The sequence below is a fragment of the Pleurodeles waltl genome, chromosome 1_1, assembly GCF_031143425.1.
Source record: "Pleurodeles waltl isolate 20211129_DDA chromosome 1_1, aPleWal1.hap1.20221129, whole genome shotgun sequence".
NCBI lineage: Eukaryota > Metazoa > Chordata > Amphibia > Caudata > Salamandridae > Pleurodeles > Pleurodeles waltl.
In genome coordinates, this window is record NC_090436.1 from 210,363,659 (window position 1) to 210,390,729 (window position 27,071).

A 27,071-nucleotide genomic window follows, 5' to 3' on the forward strand; every position below is an offset into this window, starting at 1 on the left:
TATGTGTGGCATGTGTTTTCACTTTTGTCTGCAGCAAGGCATGCAGCTTGCAATGGCAGCCTGATGTGCTTGGTGAGGGGTCCCTTAGATTGGCACAATTCGTGCTGCAGTCCTTTGGGACTCTTTTTAGTACCTCAAGTTCTAGGTACAAGGGGTATCATTTACTAGGGACTTACAGACGGTGCTAAAGGAGTTGCTAATTGGGGAAACAACTGTTCAGTTTTGGGGAAGAGATCTGTCACTGATGACCTGGTTAGCAGGAACCCAGTGCACTTTCAGTCAAAATCACATCAGATAGCAGTCAAAAAGTGGGGGTAACCTTGTCAAAAAGAGTCCGTTTTCTACATGGCCCTCTACCAAACGAAAGAGGATGAAACTCACCTTTCCCAAGAGAGTCTTCATTTGCTAAGTGGAAGAACTTGGAAAGGCCATTGCATTGGCATGGTCAGTCCCAGGTCTGTGCTCTATGGTAAAGTCCAATAAAAAGCATTGGCTGGAAGGTGCCTTGTCTGTGTCAGACCTGTGCTGCCACAGAAGGGTTAAAAAGCACCCAAAGTGTCCAGTTCACTTCATTTCCTGTACACAAGCAGGCGTTCCTTGTTCCTGCAGGCACATGCACTGAGGGACCACAAGTCAGGGGCCAATGCCTATCCTCACTGGAAGTTAAACAAGCATTTGCAATGCAATGGGTCTCACATTTGCTCGAGTTAGAGCTATTGGCGTTGTAAATTCCTAACGGGACTTTTCTTGGCACATAATTTGACAATGAAAAGTAAAACAGTTGACATAAGCGAGCCGATTCAAAGCACCACGCCCGCCATGAGCATGAGCGCAAAGGAGAAACACAAAAGGAAAAAGCAGTTCGCTCGCAGTCATACATATCGGCAAAAGCGTAGTTATCCATGAAACAGGGTCGATTGCCAAGACGGTAGCAAAACTCCCCAAAGAACAACAAATGTAGAGCATTTACCAATGATAACAAAGGATTTTTGAAAGGCAAGCCCATGAACGAGTGATAGTGATGGGCGTGCGGTGGGCGTGGTCAAAAGTCCACCGATTTATTACAACACATCAGAGCACTTGTGCGCTCGACCGAAAAAGGTGGCAAGCAAAGCAGATATTAAGTGGCTATCTGCCTGCAGGCCAACTAGTGCATAATCGCTGATTTCAACCTAATGACCAGTAAAATAGTGCATAATTTCGGCTATTCAGCCAGAGGTCAGCTAAATATCTGAAACTTGATTGTTTATCTGTCCGCAAGCTACTTTGTAGAGTTAGTGTAAAGAGATGGGCCAGGTTTAACTGATAACCCATCTCTCTCTGTCCCCTTCCACCCCGCTCTCTCATAAAATAAATAAAACGTTCCTGTTGAAGGAACCTGGACTTTAATTTAGGCAAATGTTCTTGCAAAATGTTATGCACTCAGAATTGGTGCGCTCTTTGTTTATAGATAAATAACAGAAGGCGCAGGGTTCCTTGGGAAAACTACATTTGAGACTGAATAGCAAAACATGTCACTGATTCATTCGAGCTGTTGGCAAAAAAACAGATTAGCAAACACTCACGGTATTATTTTCACTGATGATTTAGAATTATACAATTTAATTCTTGCACAGCAGATATTGCTGTCTATAAATTGCAGGAAACCAGCAAGCACCTGTGTGTAATCTATTTTTTCTTTGCTATTATCTAGAATTGCATTTCTGATCACTGAAGCATAGAGGCAAAAGGGTCCTGTCAAACTGCAAACCGGCCACAGGCGTTCATTCGTGTGTGTGTGTGTGTGTGTGTGTGTGTGTGTGTGTGTGTCTGTGTTCAAACGTGCACGCACAGCAGAGAAAGCAGAATAAACTTAGTCACAACGTTTAAGTCACGTCTACAAAACACATTTGAGTGCTTATTCTGTTCCGTATTTAAACCATCAACATTTTATTACTTCCCCAGGTAATTTGAGGCAAATTTGAAATACTTCCTCCTTGGATCTCGGGTGCAAGTACAAATATACTCACCGTTTATTTGTTTAACTGATTTGTGGTACTGCGCCGGTCAGTGCTTAGTTTGTAAATAAAAACGTGCCGGTACCCAAAGCCCTCCGCTTAAGCATGCGGCTGCTGCAATTAAATGTGCGAACACAGAATACTGAGGCAGCTAAACTTGAAGCCATCTCGGGACTCTTCAGTCCGTTTAAAGCCACTCCCTGCCCCTTAAACACACTCTTGGAGCTTTCTGCTTTCTCCCATTGTGTTGCTTTTTCGTTTTCCTCTTCCTCCATCCCACATGTGTCTTTTGCTCGCCGTAAATGCTTGAAGCAGAAAAATAAGTGCCAGCCCTAAAAAATAAGTGCAGGTGCTCCGCACCAGAAACAAGTACAAATTAAGCACTTGCACTGGTACTGTAATGTCGCATTAGGTCTATGCGAATGTATGATGGAACAATGAATGCTGGAACCACGCATGCCTGAACAACATGGTCGGAAGAACGACCGCGTTGTTTTTCGTTGGAAAAGCATGCCTAGTAAAGGCATGTGTGCGAATGGCATGCGTGGTTCTAGCATGCGACCCCCACTTGCCCTAAGGCCCAGAAGTACCCCACCCCTAATACTAAAACTACCCTGACCCCCCACCCCTAAAACAAAACTATCCCAGATACCTTCCACCTGCCCTGAGCCCTCAACCCTTCCCCGACCACCCCCAACCGCCCTAAAAACAACTGCCCCCACCACCTCTAAAAACTAAACTACCCTGATCCCCCTCACCCCACCCCCAAAAACCAAACTACCCCGATCCCCCTGCCCTACCCTTAAAAACAAAATCACCCCGATCTCCCCACCCACCCCTAAAAACCTAACTACCCTGATCCCCCCACCCCAAATTCAAAAGTACCCCGATCCCCCCATCCCGGCCCTAAAAACCTAACTACTCTGATCTCCATACCCAAACCCCCACCTCCAAAAACCAAACTACCTAGCTCCTCCCACCCCAAAAACCAAACTACCTCGATCCCCCACCCCCAAAAACAAAAGTATCCCAACCCCCACCCCCAAAACAAAACTGCCCTGCCCCTAAAAGCAGAACTACCCCGATCACCACCCCGCCCCTAAAAACAGAACTACTCAGATCCCCCCATCCCGCCCCTAAAAACCAAACAAACCCGACCCCCCCCTTGCCCAGCCCCCCAAAAAAAAAAACTAACCCGACCCCCCCACCCCAAGGCCTTAATCCACTCCCACCCCTAAAAACGACCCCCTAACCCTGCCCCAGCCCCACTTACCTGACCACGTCCTCTCCCAATGCACTTTCCTTTTCTCTCTGCCTTAACCACGCATGTGCATTGTTTAGCACATGCGTGGTTAAGGCAGAGAAAAAGGAAGTCATTGTTAACGCAATTGTGGTTCCGCTTGCGTTAACAGACGTAATCGTTGTTCCGGAGTCGTCGTTCTGGACGTTTCCTGGTCTATGCTGGGTACCGCAGGGCTGCCTATTTCGCACTGCAGTACCACCCTCCCAGGGCCGTGCGAGCGGTGCCACCACATCGGGTTCTGACCTGGATTGGGGGCGCAGGCCTCAAGGGGCTGCTGTTTTTAGCAAAGACTTACGAAACTTGCGATTTAAAAGCACCTGCTTAAAAGTTCCTTGTGCGTCCAGCCTTCAGGAACCAATTCAAATGTCAAGATACCTCTTGTAATTAATGTTCCTGCTAGGGAGAGAGATGGGAGTTTTCTCTAGCGGCAGCTTTGACTCGCCATAAAGTAGCTTGGAGGGTTAATGTGCCTGCTGCAAAGAACGGAACTATATTTTATGTGTAAAGCCATCCTTTACAAGCGCTTTAAAACAAATTTCAGAGCACTCAAAGAGCTGATGTGAAACCTGGGCTAGGGTCTGCATGAGAGATGAGGGGCACATTTGCTTGGTGTTAGTGAGGGAATCCAAGGAGGTGTTCATAGGGTTGGGGTCACCATAAAAGACTGTCACACAGGGCGCCACCAGTGCTAAAGCCGGCCCTGGACCTGCCCAAATTATTTTGTTTTTAGCCTACTTGGAGGGGGGGGGAGTCCCCCTACAGACCACCTTACATGGCCCTGGGGTCAGGGTGTGCCCATTCTCACCCATTATGGGTTTTTGCAAAACAATTCAGGCCTCAGGGACAGGGACCCAAAGTCCTGTGATTGCGACTACAGCATTTTGTTTTTAGCTGCAGCCAGCCTTTCGATACCGCAGTATCAGCCTTGGTTTGTATGTACTGAAATGGAAAAAAGGCTCCCTATGCCAACCAGAGAGACCGTTTAAAAAAACACAAATAATGGTCCTGAGGTGCCAACTGTTCATATATCTCTAGCTTTTTAACCTCATCATGACCATCCAAGCACCTCTTTAATAAATACATTTCATATTTATGCAAAGTCTGATGCAGATTTCTTCAGTGGTCTGGACTGTTAAGACCCAGTAATCGAAGTGACAAAAGAATAAGACAGGCTACCTCAAGAAATTATGACGACCTTTTGCCAGAGGATTTCTAATTAGTTTGTCCTCAACAATGGCAGTTGGTAGATAAGAAGGAAGGGAAGTCAGAGGATTCTGTTTTCAAGAGTGAGAATGTTTCTAGGTAGGGCCTGAACTTTTGCCTGTCTCTGATCATTTCTTTAGGAAGGCTGACAACAGCCAGTTGCATAGACTTCACACATCATTGTACTTATGTTCTAGATACTCCTTGGAAACAGACTCCTCACTACCTCTGCGAGAGCTATCACCTTGCACAAGGACCTTACCAGCATTGTAGACAGAAAATGAAATTTGAAAGGACCCATTCCAAAAAGTTCCATGACCTTAGATAGTGGATCCAGATCCCCTCTCTGGAAATGACGTATAAGAGTCAGAAACAATTCACTCCACTTTGTTCCAATTCCATGTTTTTCTTGACCAAGTAAGGGAATGCTTTGCAGAGTACTCAAAGACCTTGTCCCAGAGCTGAAGGGATATAATCTGAAGCCTGTATCACTTGCTGGAGAAGCTGTTGATCTGCCTAGAACATTGATGCCTTACTGCCTTCTCATAGAGGTAAGGGTAGTACCTGGCCCTGCAGGAGACAAGGTTATCAAGAAGGCAAAGCCCAGCTGTTAGATCTGACAGCCTTAGGGTGGTCACCCCTAACCTTTTCCCTGCCTCCCTCCACTTTTTGGATACTGTTTTTGCTGGTTTTAAGACTCTGCACACTTTACCACTGCTAACCAGTGCTAAAGTGCATATGCTCTCTCCCTTTAAACATGATAACATTAGATCATACCCAATTGGATTATTTAATTTACTTATAAGTCCCTAGTAAAGTGCACTATATGTGCCCAGGGCCTGTAGATTAAATGCTACTAGTGGGCCTGCAGCACTGATTGTGCCACCCACTTAAGGAGCTCCATAACCATATCAGGCCTGCCATAGCAAGGCCTGTGTGTGAAGCTTCACTGCCAATTCGTCTTGGCATTTAAAAGTACTTGCCAAGCCTAAAACTCCCCTTTTTCTACATATAAGTCACCCCTAAGGTATGCCCTAGGTAACCAATAGGACAGGGTGCTGTGTAGGCAAAAGGCAGGACATGTACATGTGTAGTTTACATGCCCTGGTAGTGTAAAACCCCTACATTTATTTTTACACTGCTGTGAGGCCTACTTCTTTCATAGGCTAACATTGGGGCTACCGTCATATACTGTTTGAGTGGTAGCTGCTGATCTGAAAGGAGTAGGAAGGTCATGTTTAGTATGGCCAGAATGGTGATACAAAATCCCGCTGACTGGAAAAGTTGGATTTACTATTACTATTATAGAAATGCCACTTTTAGAAAGATAGCATTTCTCTGCACTTAAACCCTTCTGTGCCTTACAATGCACACCTGGCTGGGTTCAGTTGACAGCTCCCTTGTGCATTCACTCAGACACACCCCAAACACAGGATACTCAACCTCACTTGCATACATCTGCATTTTGAATGGGTCTTCCTGGGCTGGGAGGGTTAAGGGCTTGACACTTACATGTCAAAGTACAGTAGCCTGCCCTCACACAAAGGACTGCCACACCCCCTACTGGGACCCTGGCGGACAGGATTTAACTGAAAGGGGACCTTGTGCACTTCTAAGCCACACTTTGAAGTCTCCCCCACTTCAAAGGCACATTTGGGTATGCGCCCCTACCAATTCAGACACTTCCTGGAGAAGAGAACCTGTAGCAGAATCTGCAATCTGCCCAGAAGAACTGCTTGGCTGCCCAAAGGATTCACCTGACTGCTTTCTGTAAAGGACTGCTGCCTTGCTGTTCTCTGGCTGTGCTGAGAAGTGCTCTCCAAGGGCTTGGATAGAGCTTGCCTCCTGTTCCCTAAAGTCTCAGGACCAAAAAGTCTTCATCTCTACAAGAAGGACTCCTTGCGCAGCGAAAATCGACACATAGCCTGCCAGAAACAACTCACAGCTTACATCGGGGGGAAATATTCACCACATGCCAAACCTGAACGATGCAGCTCGACTTCGAAACAAGAAGATTGATGCAGCACCAGCGTAGCAACCGGAAATTCGCATCACGGCCCACTGGATCGACTCACAGCTGAGCCGGAACAACGCAGCCCAACTTCCAGAGTGGAATCGACGCAGCGCCTGCCATGCAGTAGAAAGTTTCACGCAGTGCCCACTGGATCGATGCAGCCCATGTGACTACTTCCTGTCAGTGGCAGAAATCCACACATCGTCCCCGGGGCATCCAAAAACCTGCAACCCGAAGAAGATCCATGACCGAGTGCCGGAAATCGACGCAAAGCCTTCCCTGCATGAAAACTAAACAACGCATCGCTGTGTGCTGCCTGAGAAATCAACACACACCTCCCTGTTTTCCACGCATCTCCTCCTCTGCGGTTCTCCCTGGAGATTTTGAACGCAAACCAGGTACTTTGTGCATGAAAGAGACATTTATTGCTTTTAAGAGACTAAAGACTATCATTTTTACAGTGATGTTCCAAAATATACTTATTGCATATTAATCGTTTCGACCTGCATCTTATCAGATAAATATTATATATTTTTCTAAACACTGTGGTGTATTTTTGTTGTGTTCTACTGTGTTACTGCATGATTTATTGCATAAATACTTTACACATTGCCTTCTAAGTTAAGCCTGACTGCTCAGTGCTAAGCTACCAGAGGGTGGGCACAGGATAATTTGGATTGTGTGTGACTTACCCTGACTAAAGTGAGGGTCCTTGCTTGGACAGGGGGTAACCTGACTGCCAACCAAAGACCTCATTTCTAACACTAGCCATTTTCCAGATTGTGGAGGGCTCAGAAGAAGCTGACTGCTATCAGGAGTGAAGCTGATGCAGCTTCAAATCGTAAATGATTGTCTGGTCTCCCAAAACGTGGTCAACTGTGTGAAAATAATGAATGCTAGAACAACAGTACATCACTGGGCAGCACAGCAGCATGACCAGAAGACTGGTGCTGCCACTGCTAAATGTGTGGTGTATTCTGTGAGGAGCTATAATAATCTCCAAAGCAGAAGATCTGTCCCATGGGCCAGAGCCGCAAAGTGCCAAAAGAGCACTCACAGATCAAGCCTTCCATGCTGATCTCTGATCACGGGCATTAGTCCAAGTGAAGATTTAGTTCATTGCCACTGGTCCAAGATTCATCTTTGGTGCCAAAGTGCAAGACCCGCTCATTGCTGAGAGGCCACTACTACAGTGCTTATCACCTCAGAAAGGCAAATGAGAAATAAGGTTTCTGCTTCCACTGTCAAGTAACTCCGGAAAAGACACTGATGGGTGACCCCATGAGTACATCATCCAGCACTTTAAGAGCTTCATCTCAGTTGAGCAGGTAACATGAGGCCTGTGCATGTAAGATGATTAGACAGTGTCTTGAACACTCAAAGATAATTCTGCCATTAGGAAGCTAACCATTTGCCAATATGAACTCTTTGGCTCAAGAAGTATTTGAACTGACCGATGAACTACCAATATAGTGATTGCTTTGTAAATTTGCACTTGTGCCTAATCTTTGCCTATGTCCATACCTCCAAGAATTCACTATAGATACTGGGGTAACACCTTAGAGTGCACCATAGTTGCTGTAGTGCTCATCAAGGTGCCCGTACTTAAGACTCTATACCCTGTAGCTATAACGCATAGAATTGTGCAGTATTTCATTTTGCTGTGCTAGTAAAATACTTTATTTTACTAAAGACAAACACAGTGACAGCAATATATTGTGCCTGTTCTTTAACTGTTTGAATTCTGAGTCTCTGCCTTCACACTACTTCCCTGAGAAGCCTTTGAGTGCTCACCCTTTCTACCCTAAGTCAGGTTTGAAAAGTGCATGCTTGGCCCTGTTTACAGAGTCATAGTATAGGACGGACCGCATAACACCAGTGGCAAATGACCCATACCACTACATTGTGACCCAGTAGTCCCTCTCTGCCTCTTTGCCCCCTGAATGTGGTCTTACACTCACCTAACAACCTGAATGAAGTCACATAAACTGAATCAACAAAAGGTCTTTTACCTATGACGACGAACATACAGGAATGTCCTGTATTTCCGGCCTCTGACATCTCTTGCCCCAAAAGTGCCCACACAGTCTCTGCTTAGATGCTTCACCTCTGAGAGAGTCTTTTTTTCCCAGAGTTTGCACAAAAAATACGTTTAGATACCTTGTCTATCCAAGACGGAGTTTCTCTGTGCACAAGAGAAACCAGCACCCAAAAGCCAAATCAGGTAAGCATAAGGTTAATCTGCAGAAATAATGAGAAAGTGGAGTAAACATGATAGGTAACTTGGGGAGCGTGGCTAACTGCAGATGTGGTGAGACTTGAAACCCCCGGATCCTTCTGAAAGATCTCCCATCCACGACCATCTTGCCCACTAATTTTCTCCGACACGGTCGCTGGGCCTCCTGCTGTACCTCCCTTGCTCGAGGACCTCACTATTGCACACTCTATGGCAACAGACGAGGAGAAAGACGCCCCTGCTGGCCCTGAGATGGAGCCATGGTTCCAATATGTCGGCATGCAGTGCTCCAGACCGCGCGGAGAAGTGAGAGGACGCCCGCTGAAGCCACAGGAGAGCAGAGTGAGTCGGTGTTGCAGGACCCCAAGAGGCTTGGGGTCCCTGTCCTGCTGAGAGTCCTGAGATCTGGCTGAGAGCAAGAAGACTTCAAGGGTCCACAGAGCTGAGTGCACAATATCCCCGGGGCCTGGATATGACAGACGAGCCTGAGGAGAGGTAAGGAGGCCTAGCAGACCTGATGGCGAATGAAGCTGATTAAGGGGAACGCGGCCCACAAGCTGGTGAATATCAGGCCCTCATCTGCCCTGTGAGGTCTGTGGCGGCAGCCCCTCCCGCCGTGGGACCATGAAGCCCCCATAGTGAACAGACAGAAAACGCGATGTTTGGCTTTATCGTCTGCACACTGGGATAGCCGTTGAGCTCACTGGCTTTCCATTGTGGAAGAGCCTCGCCTCTGGGGTCGCAACAGACAGCGAGGCCCCTGCCCTTGATCCCACCACTCTCTCTGGTTGAGATAGGACCCCGGAGGCCATCAGACGGCACCTTGAGGCTAAAGGACTGAGGCATCATACATGTAGGCCCCAAGGGGTGCACCCTTCCCCACCCCCTGTCGTTTGGCCTATCATTGGGGGACCACACGGAGGCCTAGCCGGGGAGTAGTGGAGAGCCCCTACCTCTGATCTGGGACGATTGACCAAACTGCAGGTCAAATAGCTCCCATTGAGTGTTCCTGAAAATTGATGTGTGCCAGAGGCAGCCCTGGAAGGTGCGAGGAGTACTTTATACACACGGAGGCTGGTGACGATAGGAGCCGGGAGTAGCCACAGCAGGCCATCGGTGCAGAGGCAGAGGGGCCAGTGAGGCCCCTGAGACATAACTTAGCCTGGGCTGGTTGGCTATGATGGCCTCGAATGACTGGTAGTGAGCGGCCACTGCAACTATGAGAAATAGGACCAGCTTACACCCCAAACTGTGCGTGGGCACAGCCTCGGACTGCTGGAACCCACTGGACCCCACCTGTTGAAAATGGGCAAAATTGCACAAAAGTGCGACCTGGACAGTGGCCATTACCCAATATTCTGTGGATAATACGATGGAGTGGGACACATTTAAAGTGGTACTCAGGGGCCAGTGCCTCACGGAAGACTCAGCTACAGGAGATTCTGACTGCTGCGGAAGCACTGAGTACACATGAGCAATGGTGACTGGGGCGCCCAGAATTGCAGACCGACCTCCTCAATGTGAAAAGAGAAAATGGTGGAAATGGTTAAGAAGCTGTGCTGCTTTGATTACCGAAATTATATGGTATGAGCCGATGCAGAGAGGGACCGTACCGGGCCAAATGAGGATCAGTGATTGTAGAGGTTGCCACTGACTAAAGGTCTAGGGCATATCAGCAGGAAGATATTAATCATGAATTTCACAAACATTACACCACTCTTTACAGCAGTAGCGCAGTGCATTCACTTGGCAGTATTGAGAACTTCCTGGCACCATTACATCTTCTGGCATGCCCATAGAGCCTGTTAAAACCTTAGGGGAAATATTACCATTCAAGAGATCAGAGCTGCGGTTAAGTCAGTGACCTTGAACAAGACACCTGGGACCAATGGGTTCCCCGTGGAATTCTACTCTACTTACACGGAGACCTTAGCCCCTAAACTGGTTGAAATGTATAACGTAGCTAAGGAAACTGGGCTACTGCCACTCTCCACCCGAGAAGCCCCAGTAGTGCCTTCGTTAAAACCTGGAAAGGAGCAATCTGATAAGCTTGCCTAAAGGCAGTTATCAATGTTAAACAATGACTATAAAATATTGAGTAGGATCCTGGCTACTCGCCTTTTGCCACATATGCCCACTTTTATCCACAGAGACCAAGCAGGATTTATTCCAAGCCGTAATAGGGTCAGAATGTCCGCTGATTATGCACAATACTAGTGGTTAACACCTACGATACAACAAGCGCAGTCATTTTCACAGTAGACATTGAGAAGGCCTTTGATAGCCTGGAGTGCCCATTTCTTTATGGCGCCATGGAACGTGATGGGCTAGGCCAAGGATTTATTGCCTGGACTCGGCTGCTCTACATGGACCCACCAGCTAGGGTTTGCACTGGGCGGACAGTCTTGGAGAGGGTAACCCAACAGAGTTGTCCCCTCTCTCCCTTGTGATGTGTCCTGGCTATGGAGCTGCTGGCATGCTATGCCCGGACAGGGGCTGTGTACCCTGATATTGAAGTTGAGGCCCAAGACCACCGTATAGCGCTAGATGCAGATGACTTGCTGCTATTCCTGCATCATACCCAGACCGCTTTGTGTAATGCCCAAAATCTGCTGGAGCGATTCAGATCCATATCTGGATTCCGAGTTAATTGGTGCAAATCACTGACACTTCTTTTTGCATGGCGCAGTCATTGCAGCCATCCACAAGCACTGGAAATTAGATGTGGCAGAGCAGCAACGAGCGGCATGCTGCTAATATGTGATGACTGCCTTCGGAACTTGTTTGTGTAGACAGTTGGGAGGGGACATAAGTTTGCCAACAATGGCACTGAAGGAACTGTGGGAGGCAGACCTTAATATGGGCATAGGGGAAGGAGAATGGGAATCTATCCTAAACAGTGCAGCAAAGGCCTCTAGAAATGCCAGATTCAAACATGTCAACTTCTGTGTCTTACACAGGACATTCCTGGGAGGATAAACAGATACTATGCCCTGGTGGATACGAAATGCCCCTGGCAGGAAAGGGTGGGGACAGAGTTTTTTCATATGCTTTGGGATTCTCTTGACCTACACCATTTTTGGGCGAATGTCACAGGGACTCTGGCCGTTGTCAATGAGAGGGAGATCTCGTGCACGACAGCACAATTTTCCTCATACCTCTAAGAATAAAATTATAAGCAAGTTCCAGTACTTGGCTTTTGCTCTTGCTAAAATGGAGATCATGAGGAACTGGAAATGCCTGACCCCAAACGACCATGTGGAGGAAAGAGCTCCTTAGGGAAGCAAAGCAAGACTTTGTGACGCTAAAAGGGGGCATGTCTCTATCGAAGTGGTCCAAGCCTGGAGACCCTGGTGAATACCATACAGGACCCGGATACCCAGACCCCGGATGGGGATTAATGTGTTTCCAACACTGTAACATTAGTTATCATGCGATGGCCATAGCCTTGGATGACATAGCTGTGCGAGACCTCTTGTTTCAGCACACTCCGATCACTGCACTACTATCTACCACTGAGCTGGTCATCATTAGAGTATAACCAGAGTGAATACTCCCCTAGGAGCAGGTACACCACAGGACACACACTGGGGGGGGGGGGAGGAGGGGATTGGGTGTAGAGACTGTTTGATGTTTGTATGACTTGGGAGGAACATGACAGCTGCAAGAATAGCCTATAGCTGACCACCTGCTTGAACTACAGTATAATTAACAGGAACTCTGTGTATTTATCACCCCTGTAATTATTGTGATTAATAATTATCCTCCTAAAAGGATGCGCAGAGCCCCCTTGGGAGCATGTACCTTGTACTGATGAAAATGCAATAAGGTTTGTTTAAAAAAAAAAATAATTATAGGTAACTTCAGCAGAGTGGCAGAACCTTATTTCAAACCAGTTTCCCATCAAAGTCAGAATAAATACCCGAAATTAAGTAATGCTTAAATAAACACCAGGGAAAATATTAATAAACCCGCCTGTGCCATCTCTAATTCATATTTCCATGAGACGTCTGTCATAACAAACTATCAGAGATCATTTTAACATGAAGACCAGCCTGTCTGAGGTAGTGTATACGTAAATGACAGAACACTGTGTTTGTGATGAAGCAGAGTTAATCCAGAAAGTAAGCACATCTGCTGCTGTGTTGAACATGCATCTGTGATGTTTTGTGATCAGTCATCTAACCACTGAGGTGGAGTTTATATGTGTTTGTAATGAAATGTTTAAGTGCTTCTGTGGATTTCTTTCTGTAGTGGATACTGAACACTTATCTGGAGCAAGATCTGGACTAGTGTTAGTGATACTAAAGCATGTTTTTGGAGTTGTTGTTGGAGGACTTCTAGGGCACGGTTTCCAGATTTTTCCAGTACTATGAGTATGGTCATAAGTCTGAGTTGGCGATCAGTGCATTATGGGTGGGAAGAAGTCAGTGTTTTATATGGGTACATGAACATGATGGTAAGGATAGTCCTTGGCGGTGCTGAGTGGGTGTATATAGATGGTCTCTGGTAAAATATGGATGTGTTTCTTTGTGCTATGGGCACATGTAGCATTGTGATAATAATGTCTAGATTGCTATTCTGTTATCTGTCTTCGACTCTATGGCTTCATAGTTTGGGTAATATAGATGGGTGCCCTAGCTTGAGGTGGCGGCTTTCTTAGAGAAAGTGGGTAGGTGTCTGGTAATGCACATCAGAAGTCAGCTTTGAGTGTGCACCTGAGGAATGGTATGGGCACACATCTGAGGGCAGGGTGTATGCATGCATCTGATACATGGTTTGGATGTCCCCACCTTGGGACTTTGTGATCAGGCTTAGGGGAGATGTTAATCTGGTTGTTTCTCACAGCAGTTTTAAAATAAAAGTGCTTTGTGGATTACATTTAACTTCCAATGATTCTTAAACCATTGTATCATATTTATGTAATCATTTTAAGGAAAAGAAGAAGAGAAGAAAGAAGATATTTCTGCGTCTGTACCACCACCACCACCAACTGAGGTACCCCCACCAGATCTAAGTAACCAGCTTGTTCCTCCATCACCCACACCTGAAGCAAATGGCAGAAAAGAATCCAAATCCAAATCCCCAAAAGGTGTGTTAATTAATGTTTACCTTCTAAAAGGTTCAAAAGAATATGCACTCTGTAAATTGTTATTATGAGATTGAATAGCCTAGATATAAATTATTTATTAATTATGTATTTGCTCTTATTATTGCCTTTATGCAATATCAACCAATGTTTACTTGGTAGAACTCAGTCTCAGACATGGACCATGACTGGTTGGGACTGCCTTGCTTTTTTCTGTGCATCTGTTTTAAGTCAGAAGGGGTGGTGGTATGGTACTTCCTGTGCACTGAGATGTTCATGTAAGGGTAACTGTAGGGAGCATTGTGTGCCTGCTGGAGATTCTACTTAGCATCCATGATGTTAGTGCACAAACATAGTGCCACTGAGGTTTGACCCTGTTACTTATCAGAACGAAACCACACTCAAACACAGAATAGTAAATGCTTAGTTATTGTTAAATCTCAGTTTCCAATAAGTGAGCATTTTTGGTTTGTTGATAAATTTGTCACATTTTGGCAAACTTGCACAGACTTTGCGACAAATAGCCTAAGTGACAATGTTTCAGCATGACAAGTTTCATGTGGATCAGAATAAATGGTGAATAGAAAACAGAATGTTTTAATTGAATTCCCATAGGAAATGTCGCTCTCCAGTACAACAAGATCTACTGTACCCAGAATGACATCATACTTGACATGAAAATAGAACAGTACTCATAGGAATGCCTTTGCTTGGTTTATTGTAAATGCATCCAGTTGTTTTTGAGAAGTAGTTGTAATTTGAGAAAGGCTTTTTTTATTATTTTGATTGCTAGTTCACTGATCTGAATCCTCCAAGAAAGCTACATTAGGAAACAAAACAAATTTGATTCGAAGAGGGAGCATTTTCACCCTTAGCTAACTGCAGGGCCCATGCAGAATCCAGACAATCAAACTGACTTTGGGAACTGAAAATTTGTAGTGGCCATTAAAGAATGCCAGACACTGAAACCCATTTTCTGGAGAAAAAAATGACTAGAGTTGACATAAGGTGTAGAGTGAGCATTGTGAATGTGCCAAGTTGTCGGTAGATCCATAATGTTTTTTAAAAATCCGTTATCTTATTTTTGTGCAGTTCCTGAAAAAATAAACCCAGAAAATAAAGTACACAGCATAACTTTGAATGGCAAAGACCATGCACAGTGAGTACTGATGACACTGTAAGCACGGCACTGTTCCCAGACCCTGTAATGCATAAGCCATAGGCTGTCCACAGATAGTTTGCAACACACAGCCTACACAGCAGCTTCTGATGAATAAAAGCAGGATCTGATGCATTTTTTGAAGTTCTTTTCAGAACACAGCCCATTAATGAGTTTTTCTATACCCACTGCAACTAAGGACTTAGTCAGTGTGCCCACTGGAGACATTAAAACCATTAGACTACAACCACCCTGCAACTCACTGAATTGTGCATTTTAGGTAGCAATTAGCCATGTGAGACCTCATAGGAATAGTTAGTGCAACCTTCTACATGAATAGGCACACTCACACACTAGAAACCTTAAAAAATATTTTCAAGATTTATGAAAATTAAAGTCCTATCCTACTGCAGAAGATTTGAAAAGAAACTATTATGCCTAAAAATAACCAAAATAGTGGTACTTATGCTTCTCAAAAGGAATTAGAATAGAAAACATTGTAACAGTGTGACAGTATTATACATCAATAGCCCCAACACTTCCTTTCCCTACACTAAATAAGTTAAACCTAGCACCAAAGAGGGGCGTACACAAGTTTCTTCAATGGTTCACACCGCATATGTTTTTTGAATAATCAAAGCAATGTTGAGCAAAGAAACAGCACATGCTTTTCTTGTCTCTATGCCCTGGTGGCTATGTTATTCTTAAGCCATCAGAAAAGCTGGTAAGAGATATGATGTGCCTCTTCCGTAGCCTTTAGCAAGGAAAGGTATTTATGGCTACTGGATAACTGTCTTGTTCCCCTGGATTGAAGTTCTCTCTATCTAATAACATTCTGTTCATGTTTATATACTCCGCTTATTGTTGAACATTTTCAGAATAAACAGGAACAATTCCCCTCCAACATTTTTTCTGATTATACTCTGTGGCACACTGCATTTGTTTGAAAACCACCAAGAAAACAGTATATCATGTTCAATAAAACCTTGCTCATTATTTAACATTAATTAGACAAACAATTCACATAATTCTAAAACATGAATATATTCAAGCAAACTGAATTATCAAGTTCAAATGAAAGATATATTTTATTGTCTCTGACATTTGTGCATTCACATTTAACACATACCCCTAATTAAATGAACATATATAAATCAAAAAGGGTGATACCTAAAACTAGAAAATATATGAAGATTGTAACAGCATAATGCATCGCTGTAGTCCTAGCCTAGCACCCAGAGCATGTCTTTCACTGCCAAATCCCTATGCAGCTGATTCAGCGGCACAGGCACTGGCTTATGGTCGGTTCCCAGAGACTGCTATGACTGGCCGAACACATACATGTCCATCACACAGCATAGCCAGACCTGAGAAGGAGGTTGTTTGTGTGACCTGGGGTTGTGCACAACAGGAGTTGGGTGCACAGGAGGTTGAGTTCAGGGCTGGGCTCAAAGACATGCGCAGCTGGTGTTGGACGCTTTGGAGGTTACTAACACACTGGTTTGAAGTATAGTATCAAACAAAAAACATTTCAGTGAAAAAAGACGTTAACATATATTTTAAAAAACTCAGAAATTCTAGAAACATTGTTGACTGTGAATTAGAGGAGGCTGCCATTGTTGCTGGTGTGGCTTACGTCTGCAAACCTAGATTTACCTACTATATGCTGGTCACCTTGATTAATGGGGAGTGGTATGACAATAACAATTGCTTATGTGTGAAAGGTAGCCAAGAAGCCTCATTGTGTGGCACAATTGGGTGGTGAGGCCTAATGACAGTCAGAGGTGGGTTTGGTAAATGGATGTCTTTTAATTACACTCCTGCACTCAAAATCATAGCTCTGTTTCCCAAAGATATTTTGTCTAGGACCTCCTAAAACACTGTAAAGATTTTTTTCCTGCAACAACTGCACTGACTCTAATCTTTTGCTGTCTGTGAACCAGAACCCGGATCGTGGCACCTGTGATTGTTTTTGGTAGCCGTATCACTTTGATGGTTAATGGTAGAAGATTTGTGAGGAGTATGTTTTGAAACGTTTTAACTGACTATACCTCATATATTATATTATATTATATGTATAATATGTGATTTGAAATATTTTTTAATGTATTGTATATCTTTATCTTTATTTGGTTTTCCTTTACAAGGATCTAAAACACGTACAGACTCAAAAGAAAAGAAATCAAAGAAAGGCGATTCTCCGTCAAGAAAGAAGTCTGGAAAACCAGGTACCATACATTTGTGGTTATTGCTGTTTATTTTTAGTATGTATGTCTTATTCATCCGTTATTGGACTCATACATTTCTCAGTATACCATGTAGTGATAGTTCCAATCTAATTTTCTAATCACTGAGCTAACAAATGGACCTCCTAATGAAGGACAGACCCCTGGTGTGCTGAGGATAGTTACTGTCTCTTCCTTCCTGATGGACTTTTTTCAATACCTATCTCCAGTGGAGAACTGCAAAGCCATTGTGAATCTATTAATAATTTCCAAGACCTTAAGAAACATACTGTCTCTGAACCTTAAACCTACACACAATGGTTTCATGTACTTGTCAACAATTTTTCATGATTATATGCATGGCATTTCACCAAAACACCAAGGGTAGGGAAAGTGACATCACCAAGATGTGGCATCAAAGAAAATAACATCACAAGACCTTTACTCTGATGACAATGTAACTAATGTGACATTTGGCCCTGATTTAATTTCAGCAAGTGAGATCATGGGCAATGTAAATCTGGTTTGCAATGTCCCCTTTTAGGTCTAGCCTCCTCTGAAGACAGCTTTAGTTGTCCTGGCAGACCTTTTTTAAGCTTAGCTGCTTTAGTCAGCCGTTGTCATCAAGGGAGCAGTTATGTTATGAGTCACACCTTGCTTCCTTCCACCACAACATATACCAGGGGGCAAAGAACTGTCTCCCTTCTATGGCAATGATGGCATTCTGTCTGTGAACAATGTGATCGTTCACACAGAGAGAAGTCTAAGCAGCTCGTTGGGCCTTTGTTGTGTTTTATATTATGCCTTTTTCATTTGAATTGTGGGAGCCCAGCAACTCTCGCACAATCCTACTTGCTTGTATTGGTATGTGTGCATACTTTATTTATTTTTTATCATCCCAAGATGGCCGTCTGTGCGTGCACATGCATGCTTATGTTTATGCACTCATCGGCAGCCATTTTGAAAGGCTTTTTTTGCTGTACAGTTTACAAAAAAAACAATCTTAAAGGCATATCTATGCATGCACATAGAAGCACATACGTATACAAGCACATGTGGATATCGGGGAATGGTTATTGTAAAAAAAGACTTTCAAGATGTCCATCGATGCATAACCACACACACATTTGGGTGGCCAGTCTGAAATACTTCTTAGCAAAAATTGTTCCAAACTGGTCCTCCATGTGTGGGCATGCACACACATGGCTGGTCATCTTGAAATACTTGTTTTACACTTTATTACAAACAGCATCCTACTGTATCTGGCTGTGTGTGCACATGTAGCCATCTTAAAATATTTTACTATACTTTATTAAAAAATGCATTCCAAGATTTCTTCACCTGTGTGCATATGTGTCTGCACTCACAGGTGGTCATTCGGGAATGATTGTTGCCATAAAGTATGTCAAAGGCAAATAAGCCTTGTTAGATATTGGGTCTCTAATTGGCAGAGGTATGCACCCTGTCCAAGTAGGGACCACAATCCTAGTCAGTCAAGTCAGTTACACAGCATGAATTAACCTGTGCTCACCTTCTGATACTTTGGCACAGAGCAGTAGGGCTAAGGCTTAATTAAGGAGACAATGTGTAAACTACTTGCACAACGCTTAAAACAGTAAAATAGTGAAAATACCAAACAAAAATAATCGACACCAGGTTAAAAAAATAGAGTTTAAATTAATGAACAAAACAACAGAAATCAAGTAGAATACGAGATATGAATTTTTAAAGAATATCTATAAATATAAGGCTTAGAAACTTAAAGCGCCAACCCAGGCTCTCTCGTTGCACTATACCAGGGTAAATTAAAAAATTCAGGCCGACCACAATGGAGCGCAGGCAGGCTACAGGGACCAACCTTGTCCTGCTGAAACAGTACCTTGTGTGGAGGATTGCGTTGACGTTGAAGATCTGATGCAAGGAGCAGTGGGGACTAATACGAAGGTGATGCATGGGTTCTGATCCGTACAGGCAAAGATGCATTATCTTCAAGCCACACAGTCATCGAAGCAATGACCTCGAACAGTGGTTTGGTGCTGAACTGTTTGCAATGAAGATGATGCTTAGTTGTCGAGGTGCACAGCAGGTGATGCAAACGCAATCCGCCGAGATTGAGGTTGATGCCCCAGTTCTGAGCTGTGCAGTTGGTGCTGCAATGTCCTCAGCAGCAGCGATGTATCTCCATCAAGGAGAGATGCAGTGGTTCCGATTTGTCAGTGACAGTGATGCCTGAATTTTTGTAGACAGCTGCAGAGCCCACCCCCAAGGGCCCAGGCCGGATTGTCACCAGTTGGCAGGGTGGGAATCACAGCTGGCCAGAGTCCAGAAGCTGTAGCAGAGTTGAGTGAAGTCTTTGATGCCCCCTGAGACTTCAGAACAGGAGGCAAGCCAGCAAGCCCATGGAGTCACTTTGGTACTGGAGATGTAGAGATGCAAGTCCAGTCCTTCATACTCTCAGGCAAGGAGGCAGCAGGCATCAGGGCAGGCACAGCAAAGCAGGAATCAAGCAACATTTAGCAGAGTTCCAGCAGAGTGACAGTCCCTTCAGCAGCACTGCAGTCCTTGTTCTTGGCAGAATGTTCTAAGGTCCAGAGGTGTACTGACTTGGTAGGGTCAGAAGTCCGGTTCTTATACGCAGTGATGCCTTTGAAGTGGGGTGACTTCAAAGAAAGGCCTTTGAAGCGCACAAAGTCCCTGCTCTTCCTGCCCTGGCTCCAGACACACTACAGGGCGTTATCAGCCCTTTGTGAGGGCACAGGACCCAGCCCATTCAGGTGTTAGTGTCAGCTCCTTCCTCCATCCTAGCCAGGATGGGCCATCACTAGCCAGCAGATAGCCACACCTAAGCTCCCTTTGTGTGTGACTGTCTGAATGGAATGCAAAAGAGCCCAGTTGTTATCCACCCAGACATGTATGCAGAGACAAGCAGAAGGCACTGGGCGACTTAAAGTAAGAAAATGCTAACTTTCTAAAAGTGACATTTTCAGAATTACAATTTAAAACCTGAGTTCACCAAAAGTTGTGATGTTAAATAGTGATTCCAAAGACACCAAACTAGTGGGTCCCATCTCTTCCCAATTGAAAATTACACTTACAAAATATAATAAGGCAATCCCAATATTAATCAAATCAATGGGAGGGATAGGTCTTGCAGTAGTGAAAGACAAATTTAAGAGTTTTTCACTACTTGGACATGTAAAGCGTAAAAGTACATGTCCAACGATTAAAATACACTGCACCCTGCCCTTGGGGCTATACATGGCCTACGTTAGGGGTGACTTATAGTTATAAAAAGGTAAGGTTTGGACCTGGCAAGAGGGCAACTTGCGAGGTTGGCATGGCAGTTTTAAAACTGCACACACATGCTCTCAAGGGCACTCCTGAGTCATGTGTAAAGGGCTATTTAAATGGGTGCCACAATCAGTTCTGTAGGCCTACTAGTAGCATTTAATTTATAGGCCCAGGGCACATGTAGTGCACTTGCCTAAAGTCTTATAAGTCTATTAAATATGACAATTGTGCCTAAGCCCATGGTAATGGTTTAGGGAAAGAGCTCATGCACTTTAGCACTGGTCAGCAGTGGTAAAGTGACCAGAGTTCTGAAGGAAGCAGAAGTGAAGTCAGCAAACATGAGGTCAGAAGGCACAAATTTCAGGGGAAAGCACGCCAAGGATGCCAGGTCTAACAAGCATGGTAAAACCAATAACTAATTGACTGAATATTAAATGTGAATCCTTGTTGCCCTTTTACATCCCCTATTTTGTGAATTCAGTGATTAGTTTGCTTGAGAAAGCATTGACACCTTGCAAGTTTAAAATTGTGTCTAGTTTAGAGAATTATGGCCCTCATTACAACCCTGGCGGTCGGTGATAAAGCGGCGGTAATACCGCCAACAGGCCATCGGTAAAAAAAAAAAAATTATGACCACGGCGGAAACCGCCAACACAGACAGACACTTTAACACACTGACCGCCACAGCGGTAGCAACAAGCACCGCCAACAGCCAGGTGGAAGACAATGTACCGCCCAAAATATTAAAACTGGCCTATCCGCCACCTTTTTTACGGGGCAGTACCAACGACATCAAAAGCACGACAGAAACAGTACACAGAAGGCAAAGGACTCACCACTGGAGACTCAGGGAAGAACCACAACACCATGGAGCCTGAACTGCAGATCTTCCCCATGCTGGTCTACCTCCTCCTACACCAGGAATACCAACGCCGGTGATGGCGATCACTGTGAGTACTGCCGCCTAGCACACAGGAGAGGGGGAGGAAAACGAGAGTGAAACACACACGTAACACCCCCACCCCCAGCACCATACACACAAACAGATGCAACAATATTACATATCCACCCCGCACCCCTCAGGAATAATGCAAGGACAAAATGAAGTGATTTAAAAGAGTGTAATAAGATAAAATACGAGAAATACACCTCAAAAATCAAAACAGTATTTACAGATATACAAATGGAGGGACACTGCCCAGTCCATAATGTCTGTGGGCCAGAGGGCCATATCACATAGGCCAAGGCCCCACTTGACTCCTTCCTAAACATGGAGAGAACACTGCTGGGGCATCAGGTCGAAGATACACAGGCACCTCAGGGGGAAGGGGAATGGGGGGCACCTCAGCCGACAGATGGTACAATGCCACTGGTCCTGGGGCAACATGCCCTCTGCGATGTCCTGGGGAGTGCAAAGCCACAGTCTCTCAAGTGGGTGGTTTGCCCACTGCTTGGTCCTGGGAAGTGCAAAGCCACAGTCCCTGAAGTGGGTGGTTTGCCCACTACTTGGTCCTGGAGAGTGCAAGGCCACAGTCTCTCTAGTGGGTGGTTTGCCCACCGCTTAGTCCTGGGGAGTGCAAGGCCACAATCTCTCAAGTGGGTGGTTTGCCCACTGCTTGCTCTTGGGGAGTGCAAGGCCACAGTCTCTGGTAGATGCCTTCTTCCACTGGTTCTGGAAGGGGCCTTGTGCCCAGTGTTCTTCATCCTGGCTAAGAGGGGGTGAGTGGATGGCATCTTCCATTGGTTCTGGAGGGGGCCTTGTGCCCAGTGTGCTTCATCCTGGCAAGGATGCGATGAGTGGATGGCTTATTCCACTGGTTCTGGAAGGGGCCTTGTGCCCAGTGTGCCTCATCCTGGCAATGATGCGGTGAGTGGATGCCTTTTTCCACCGGTTCTGGAGAGGGCCTTGTGACCAGTGTGCTTCATCCTGGCAAGGAGGTGGTAGGTGGATGCCTTCTTCCACTGGTTCTGGAGGGGGCCTTGTGCCCAGTGTGCTTCATACTGTCAAGGATGCGGTGAGTGGATGCCTTCCTCCACTGGTTCTGGAGGGGGCCTTGTGCCCAGTGTGCCTCATCCTGGCAAGGATGCGGTGAGTGGGTGCCTTCTTCCACTGGTTCTGGAGGGGGCCTTGTGCCCAGTGTGCCTCATCCTGGCAAGGATGCGGTGAGTGGATGCCTTCTTCCACTGGTTCTGGAGGGGGCCTTGTGCCAAGTGTGCTTCATCCTGGCATGGATGCAGTGAGTGGATGCCTTCTTCCACTGGTTCTGGAGGGGGCCTTGTGCCCAGTGTGCTTCATCCTGGCAAGGAGGGGGTGAGTGGATGCCTTCTTCCACTAGTTCTGGAGGGGGCCTTGTGCCCAGTGTGCTTCATCCTGGCAAGGAAGGGGTGAGTGGATGCCTTTGTCCACTGGTTCTGGAGGGGGCATTGTGCCCTGTGATGCAGATCTTGGAGAGTGCAAGGTCACAGTCTCTCACCTGGGTGTCATACCCACAAGGATTGCAGTGGGCAGGATGCATAACACTCCATGGAGGCAGGACTACAGTCCATCCGCCGGCAGCGACGGCTGCACAGTGGTGGCAGTGGTGGTGTTGGTGTCGGTGTTGCCAGTGGTGGGGGAGGCTCCAGCCCTTCCCCTGCAGCCTCGGACGCCTGTCCACTGGGGCTGCTGCTGCTGCCAGTGGTGCAGGTGGTGGTGCTGGTGGCGGTGCTGCCAGTGGTGGGGGGAGGCTCCTGCTCTTCCCCTGCAGCCTCAGACAGCTGAAGCGCCATGGTTTGTGGTGGGGGCTCAGATCCGGTCACAGCACCAGGCCTCCTGCCCCTCCTGCCTGCAGGCCCTTTGCCCTTGCCATTGGCAGCTGGTGGTTCCCGCCTTGCCCTTGGCAGCTGGTGGTGCTTCCTTGCCGTGTGGTGGTGCTTCCTTGCCCTTGCTGTGTGGTGGTGCCTCCTTGCCCTTGGCAGCTGGTGGTGCCTCTTTGCCCTTGCCGTGTGGTGGTGCCTCCTTGCCCCTCCCCCTTGGCAGCTGGTGCAGGCACACTGCCAGTGCTGATGGGTGTCTCCTTGGAGCCTCTCACACCTGCAGTAGCTGCCCAAACTACAGTGGCCGGGGACTGGGTGGCTAAGGTGCTGGCCTGGGTTCTGCCCACCCTGGCCCGAAGTGAAGGATGGAGAGAGGGGTAGGGAAGAGGTCAAGGGTGGAGAGGAAAAGCTTCTTAGGGACACTGGGACGGGAAGAGGGTGAAGGTTTGGGAGTGGAGGAAGAGGGAGTGGTTGTAGGAGGTGTCTTTCTAATGTGTTTGGGTGCAGGTGCATGGGCTGGATGCTGTTGTGAGGTGGATGGCTGTTGGGTGTCTGAGTGCTTGCATTTTTGTACTTTGGGAGGATAGGGCACAGAAACAGTGGGAGAGGACACAGGGGATGTGTGCATGGATGTGGGGGTGGTGACTGCCAGTGAGAGGCGTGTAGTGAGAGGCGTGATGGTGGTAGTGGATGAGGATGTAGTGCATGCAGGTGTGAGTGTAGATGCTACTGGGAGGGAGGTGGATGACGAGGAGGAGGGGGACACAGTGGAGGCAGTGGATGTTGATGTGTCTGCTTCGGGATGGTGTTTGTGTGAGTGCCTGTGGGATTATGTGTGGTGCTTGTGCTTGCCTGAGCCACTCCTGTGTGTTGTCTTGGGTGCATGGTCTGAATGTGTGCTTGAGATAGGTTGGGGTTCTGGGGAATGGGACGGGGTAGAGGAAGTTGGAGGGGGAGGCCAGGGACAGGTACAATGGCTGCCATCAGGGAGGAGGCCAGAGCCTGGAATGATCTATGTTGGGCCGCCACTCCAGAGTGAATGCCCTCCAGGAATGCATTTGGATGTTGCAAATGCCCTGCCAGCCCCAGGATGGCATTCACAATGGTTGACTGCCCAACAGAGATGGATTGCAGGAGGTCAATAGCCTCCTCACTCAGACAGCAGGGCTAACTGGGGCAGGGCCTGAGGTGCCTGGGGCGAAGGAGATGCCCACCCTCCTGGGTGAGCGGGCACAGGAAACTCGCTGAGGGGCCGCTGGGAGGACAGTGCTGGTATGGGGGTGGCAGCTGTACCTGTTGTTGGGGTGGCCACAGAGGTGTCCGCCACCACCAGGGAGCTTCCATCGGAGGAGGTATCACTTTCAGAACTGTCCCCTCCAGTCCCTGCCGTGGTGCTCCCCTCACTCTCTGTCCCACTGGTACCCTCACCGTCTGTGGATTCAGCCTCCTGGGCACTTGGGGTGGAGCTCCCTTCGTCGCTGGTGCCTCTGCTCCTCCGCCAGATGATGCTAAGGCACAGAAGGACAGGGTGACAAAACAAAAAGGGGGGAAAGAGACAGAGGATACACTTGGGCAATGCCAGCAACAACACCACCGTTGGCATACACAACACACAGGGGACAGCCTTACGCACTAGGCGATGCACTACCAGCCACAATGCTAGTCACCAGGCCATGGACAGGAATACCTAACGCCAGTTGCAGCATACCCGAGACCCACATATCCCTACCCAGTTGTGGATGCCCAATAGCTTGTTTAGGGGTGGAGTGCATCAGCCCCTGCCCAACATGGAACCTACCCTGCAATGTAGGTCCTGGCCTAGGGGCACCAACAGGTGCACATCCCCCACCCCGACACCACCCCTCCACGCCCAAGTAGTATATTAGGAACTGTACTCACCCTTTGTGGCTGCTGTGATGGCCTCAAGCGCCCATCCAGCTCCGGATAGGACACTGCCAGTATGCGGAACATCAGGGGGTCAGGAATTGACGGGCACCCCTTCCTCGTTGGGAGGCCATCCCCAGCTGGGCCTCCGCCATCTTCCTTGTCCAGAGTCTCAGGTCCTCCCACTGTTTGCGACAGTGGGTGGTCTGCCTGCCGTAGACCCCCAGGGTCCACACATCCTTGGTGATGGCACGCCATATACCCTTTTTCTGATGGGCGATGACCTGCAGAAAATTTTAAATAGAAAAAGGTATCAGTCATACTGTCTGGCCTGTTACCCTCGTGGCTCACCATATCCCTCCCATCCCCTTATGCACATACATTACCCACCATACATGCAGCAACCACCTCCCCCTTACATGAGGTCTTCACACACAGCACTCCATGCATTCATGCCCCATGCATCATGCACAAAGTGTACTCACCAGTTGGTCTGGAGGCCCATACAGCAATCGGTACTGGGGTAGGACCCCATCCACCAGTCTCTCCGACTCTGCAGCGGTGAAGGCAGGGGCCCTTTTCACAGTGACTCAAGCAATGGTCGGTTCCAGACACAGGTCACAGCAGCACTTGCTGTGTAGGTCCTCTCCTGTTGAAGGTCAGGTAGCAAGTGAGTGAACAGATAGAAAATGATGGTCATGTCCGCGTCGGTGCGTACCGTCACCACTGGCGTACATCACCATTGGCTACTGTAACCTGTAGGGCCCAATGATAACCAATGAGGAGTTGCATGGTGGTACTCAACCGCCTCCCGCAACGGCGCAAAACGTCAACGGCATTACCTCATTTCCACCTGTCCCTCCACACAGGACAGGCGTCCGTCATTTCAGGGGGGGCAGGCCATGGCTCCTAACTGCGTCCCAGCTGACATAAGCACATTTTGGGACTAAACATCAACATACTGTTTCTGTCACAACATGCAGTGCATTGTACATTGAGGAAATGTCAGAAACTGACCTGTTGCTCATTGTTTTGCCCCCTAGATTACAACCACTGAGGATGTATAGGAGATGGAGACATCCCCCCGTGTACACGCCCCTGGTGGACTTGGCAACATTGGAGGTTAGGCACATTATCCTCACCTACAGACTTGATAGGGCCACAATCCAAGAGCTGTGTGCCTAATTGGAGCCAAACCTGATCTCAGCTATCTGTCAGCCCACTAGGATCCCCCCTCTTGTGCAAGTGCTATCTGTGCTCCATTTCTTGGCAAGTGGCTCCTTCCAAGTGACAGTGGCCTTGGCAACAGGAATGTCACAGCCAGTGTTCTCAAACGTGATGACCAGAGTGTTGTCTGCCCTGATGAAACACATGTGCAGCTACATTGTTTTCCCCCACGTGGAGGATTTGGCACAGGGAAAGCTGACTTCTATGCTGTAGGACATATCCCCAAATTTGTTGGGGCAATTGATGGTACACATATTGCCTTTGTCAGCCCCCCCCCCCCCCCCCCCCCCCCCCCCGGAGAAATGAACAGGTGTTCAGAAATCGAAAGAGCTTTCACTCGATAAATGTTTATATAGTGTGCCGCTGGATCTCCTGCAACTTGGCCAGTATCTGGCCCATCGTCTTCTGGGAATGGGATATGCTCCCAGGATGTTGGTGAGTGTCTCCTGGAGAATTGGTTCCCTGGGCCTGGCCTCCCCCTGTCGCACAGCAGTCCTCCCAGCTTCCCTGTTGTCCTGTGCCTCTGTCCCCTGAACCGTGTGCCCACTGCCACTGTCCCCAGGTCCCTGATCATCCTGTGTTTGTGGGATGGCTTGGGGTCCCTGTAGTGGTGGACACACTGCTAATTGACGTGTCCTGGGGATAGA

The 27,071-nt window shown here is 47.1% G+C and overlaps 1 protein-coding gene across 2 annotated transcripts in view; it reads left to right on the forward strand.

Moving 5' to 3' along the window:
- SPEF2 (sperm flagellar 2) overlaps positions 1-27,071 on the forward strand; it is a 736,330-nt gene that overhangs the window by 275,723 nt on the left and 433,536 nt on the right. For both annotated transcript variants that reach the window (XM_069220893.1, XM_069220901.1), the window contains exons 17-18: positions 13,690-13,845; positions 17,149-17,229. In XM_069220893.1, coding sequence (XP_069076994.1) covers positions 13,690-13,845; positions 17,149-17,229 — 237 coding nt within the window. The remainder of the gene's footprint in view (positions 1-13,689; positions 13,846-17,148; positions 17,230-27,071) is intronic.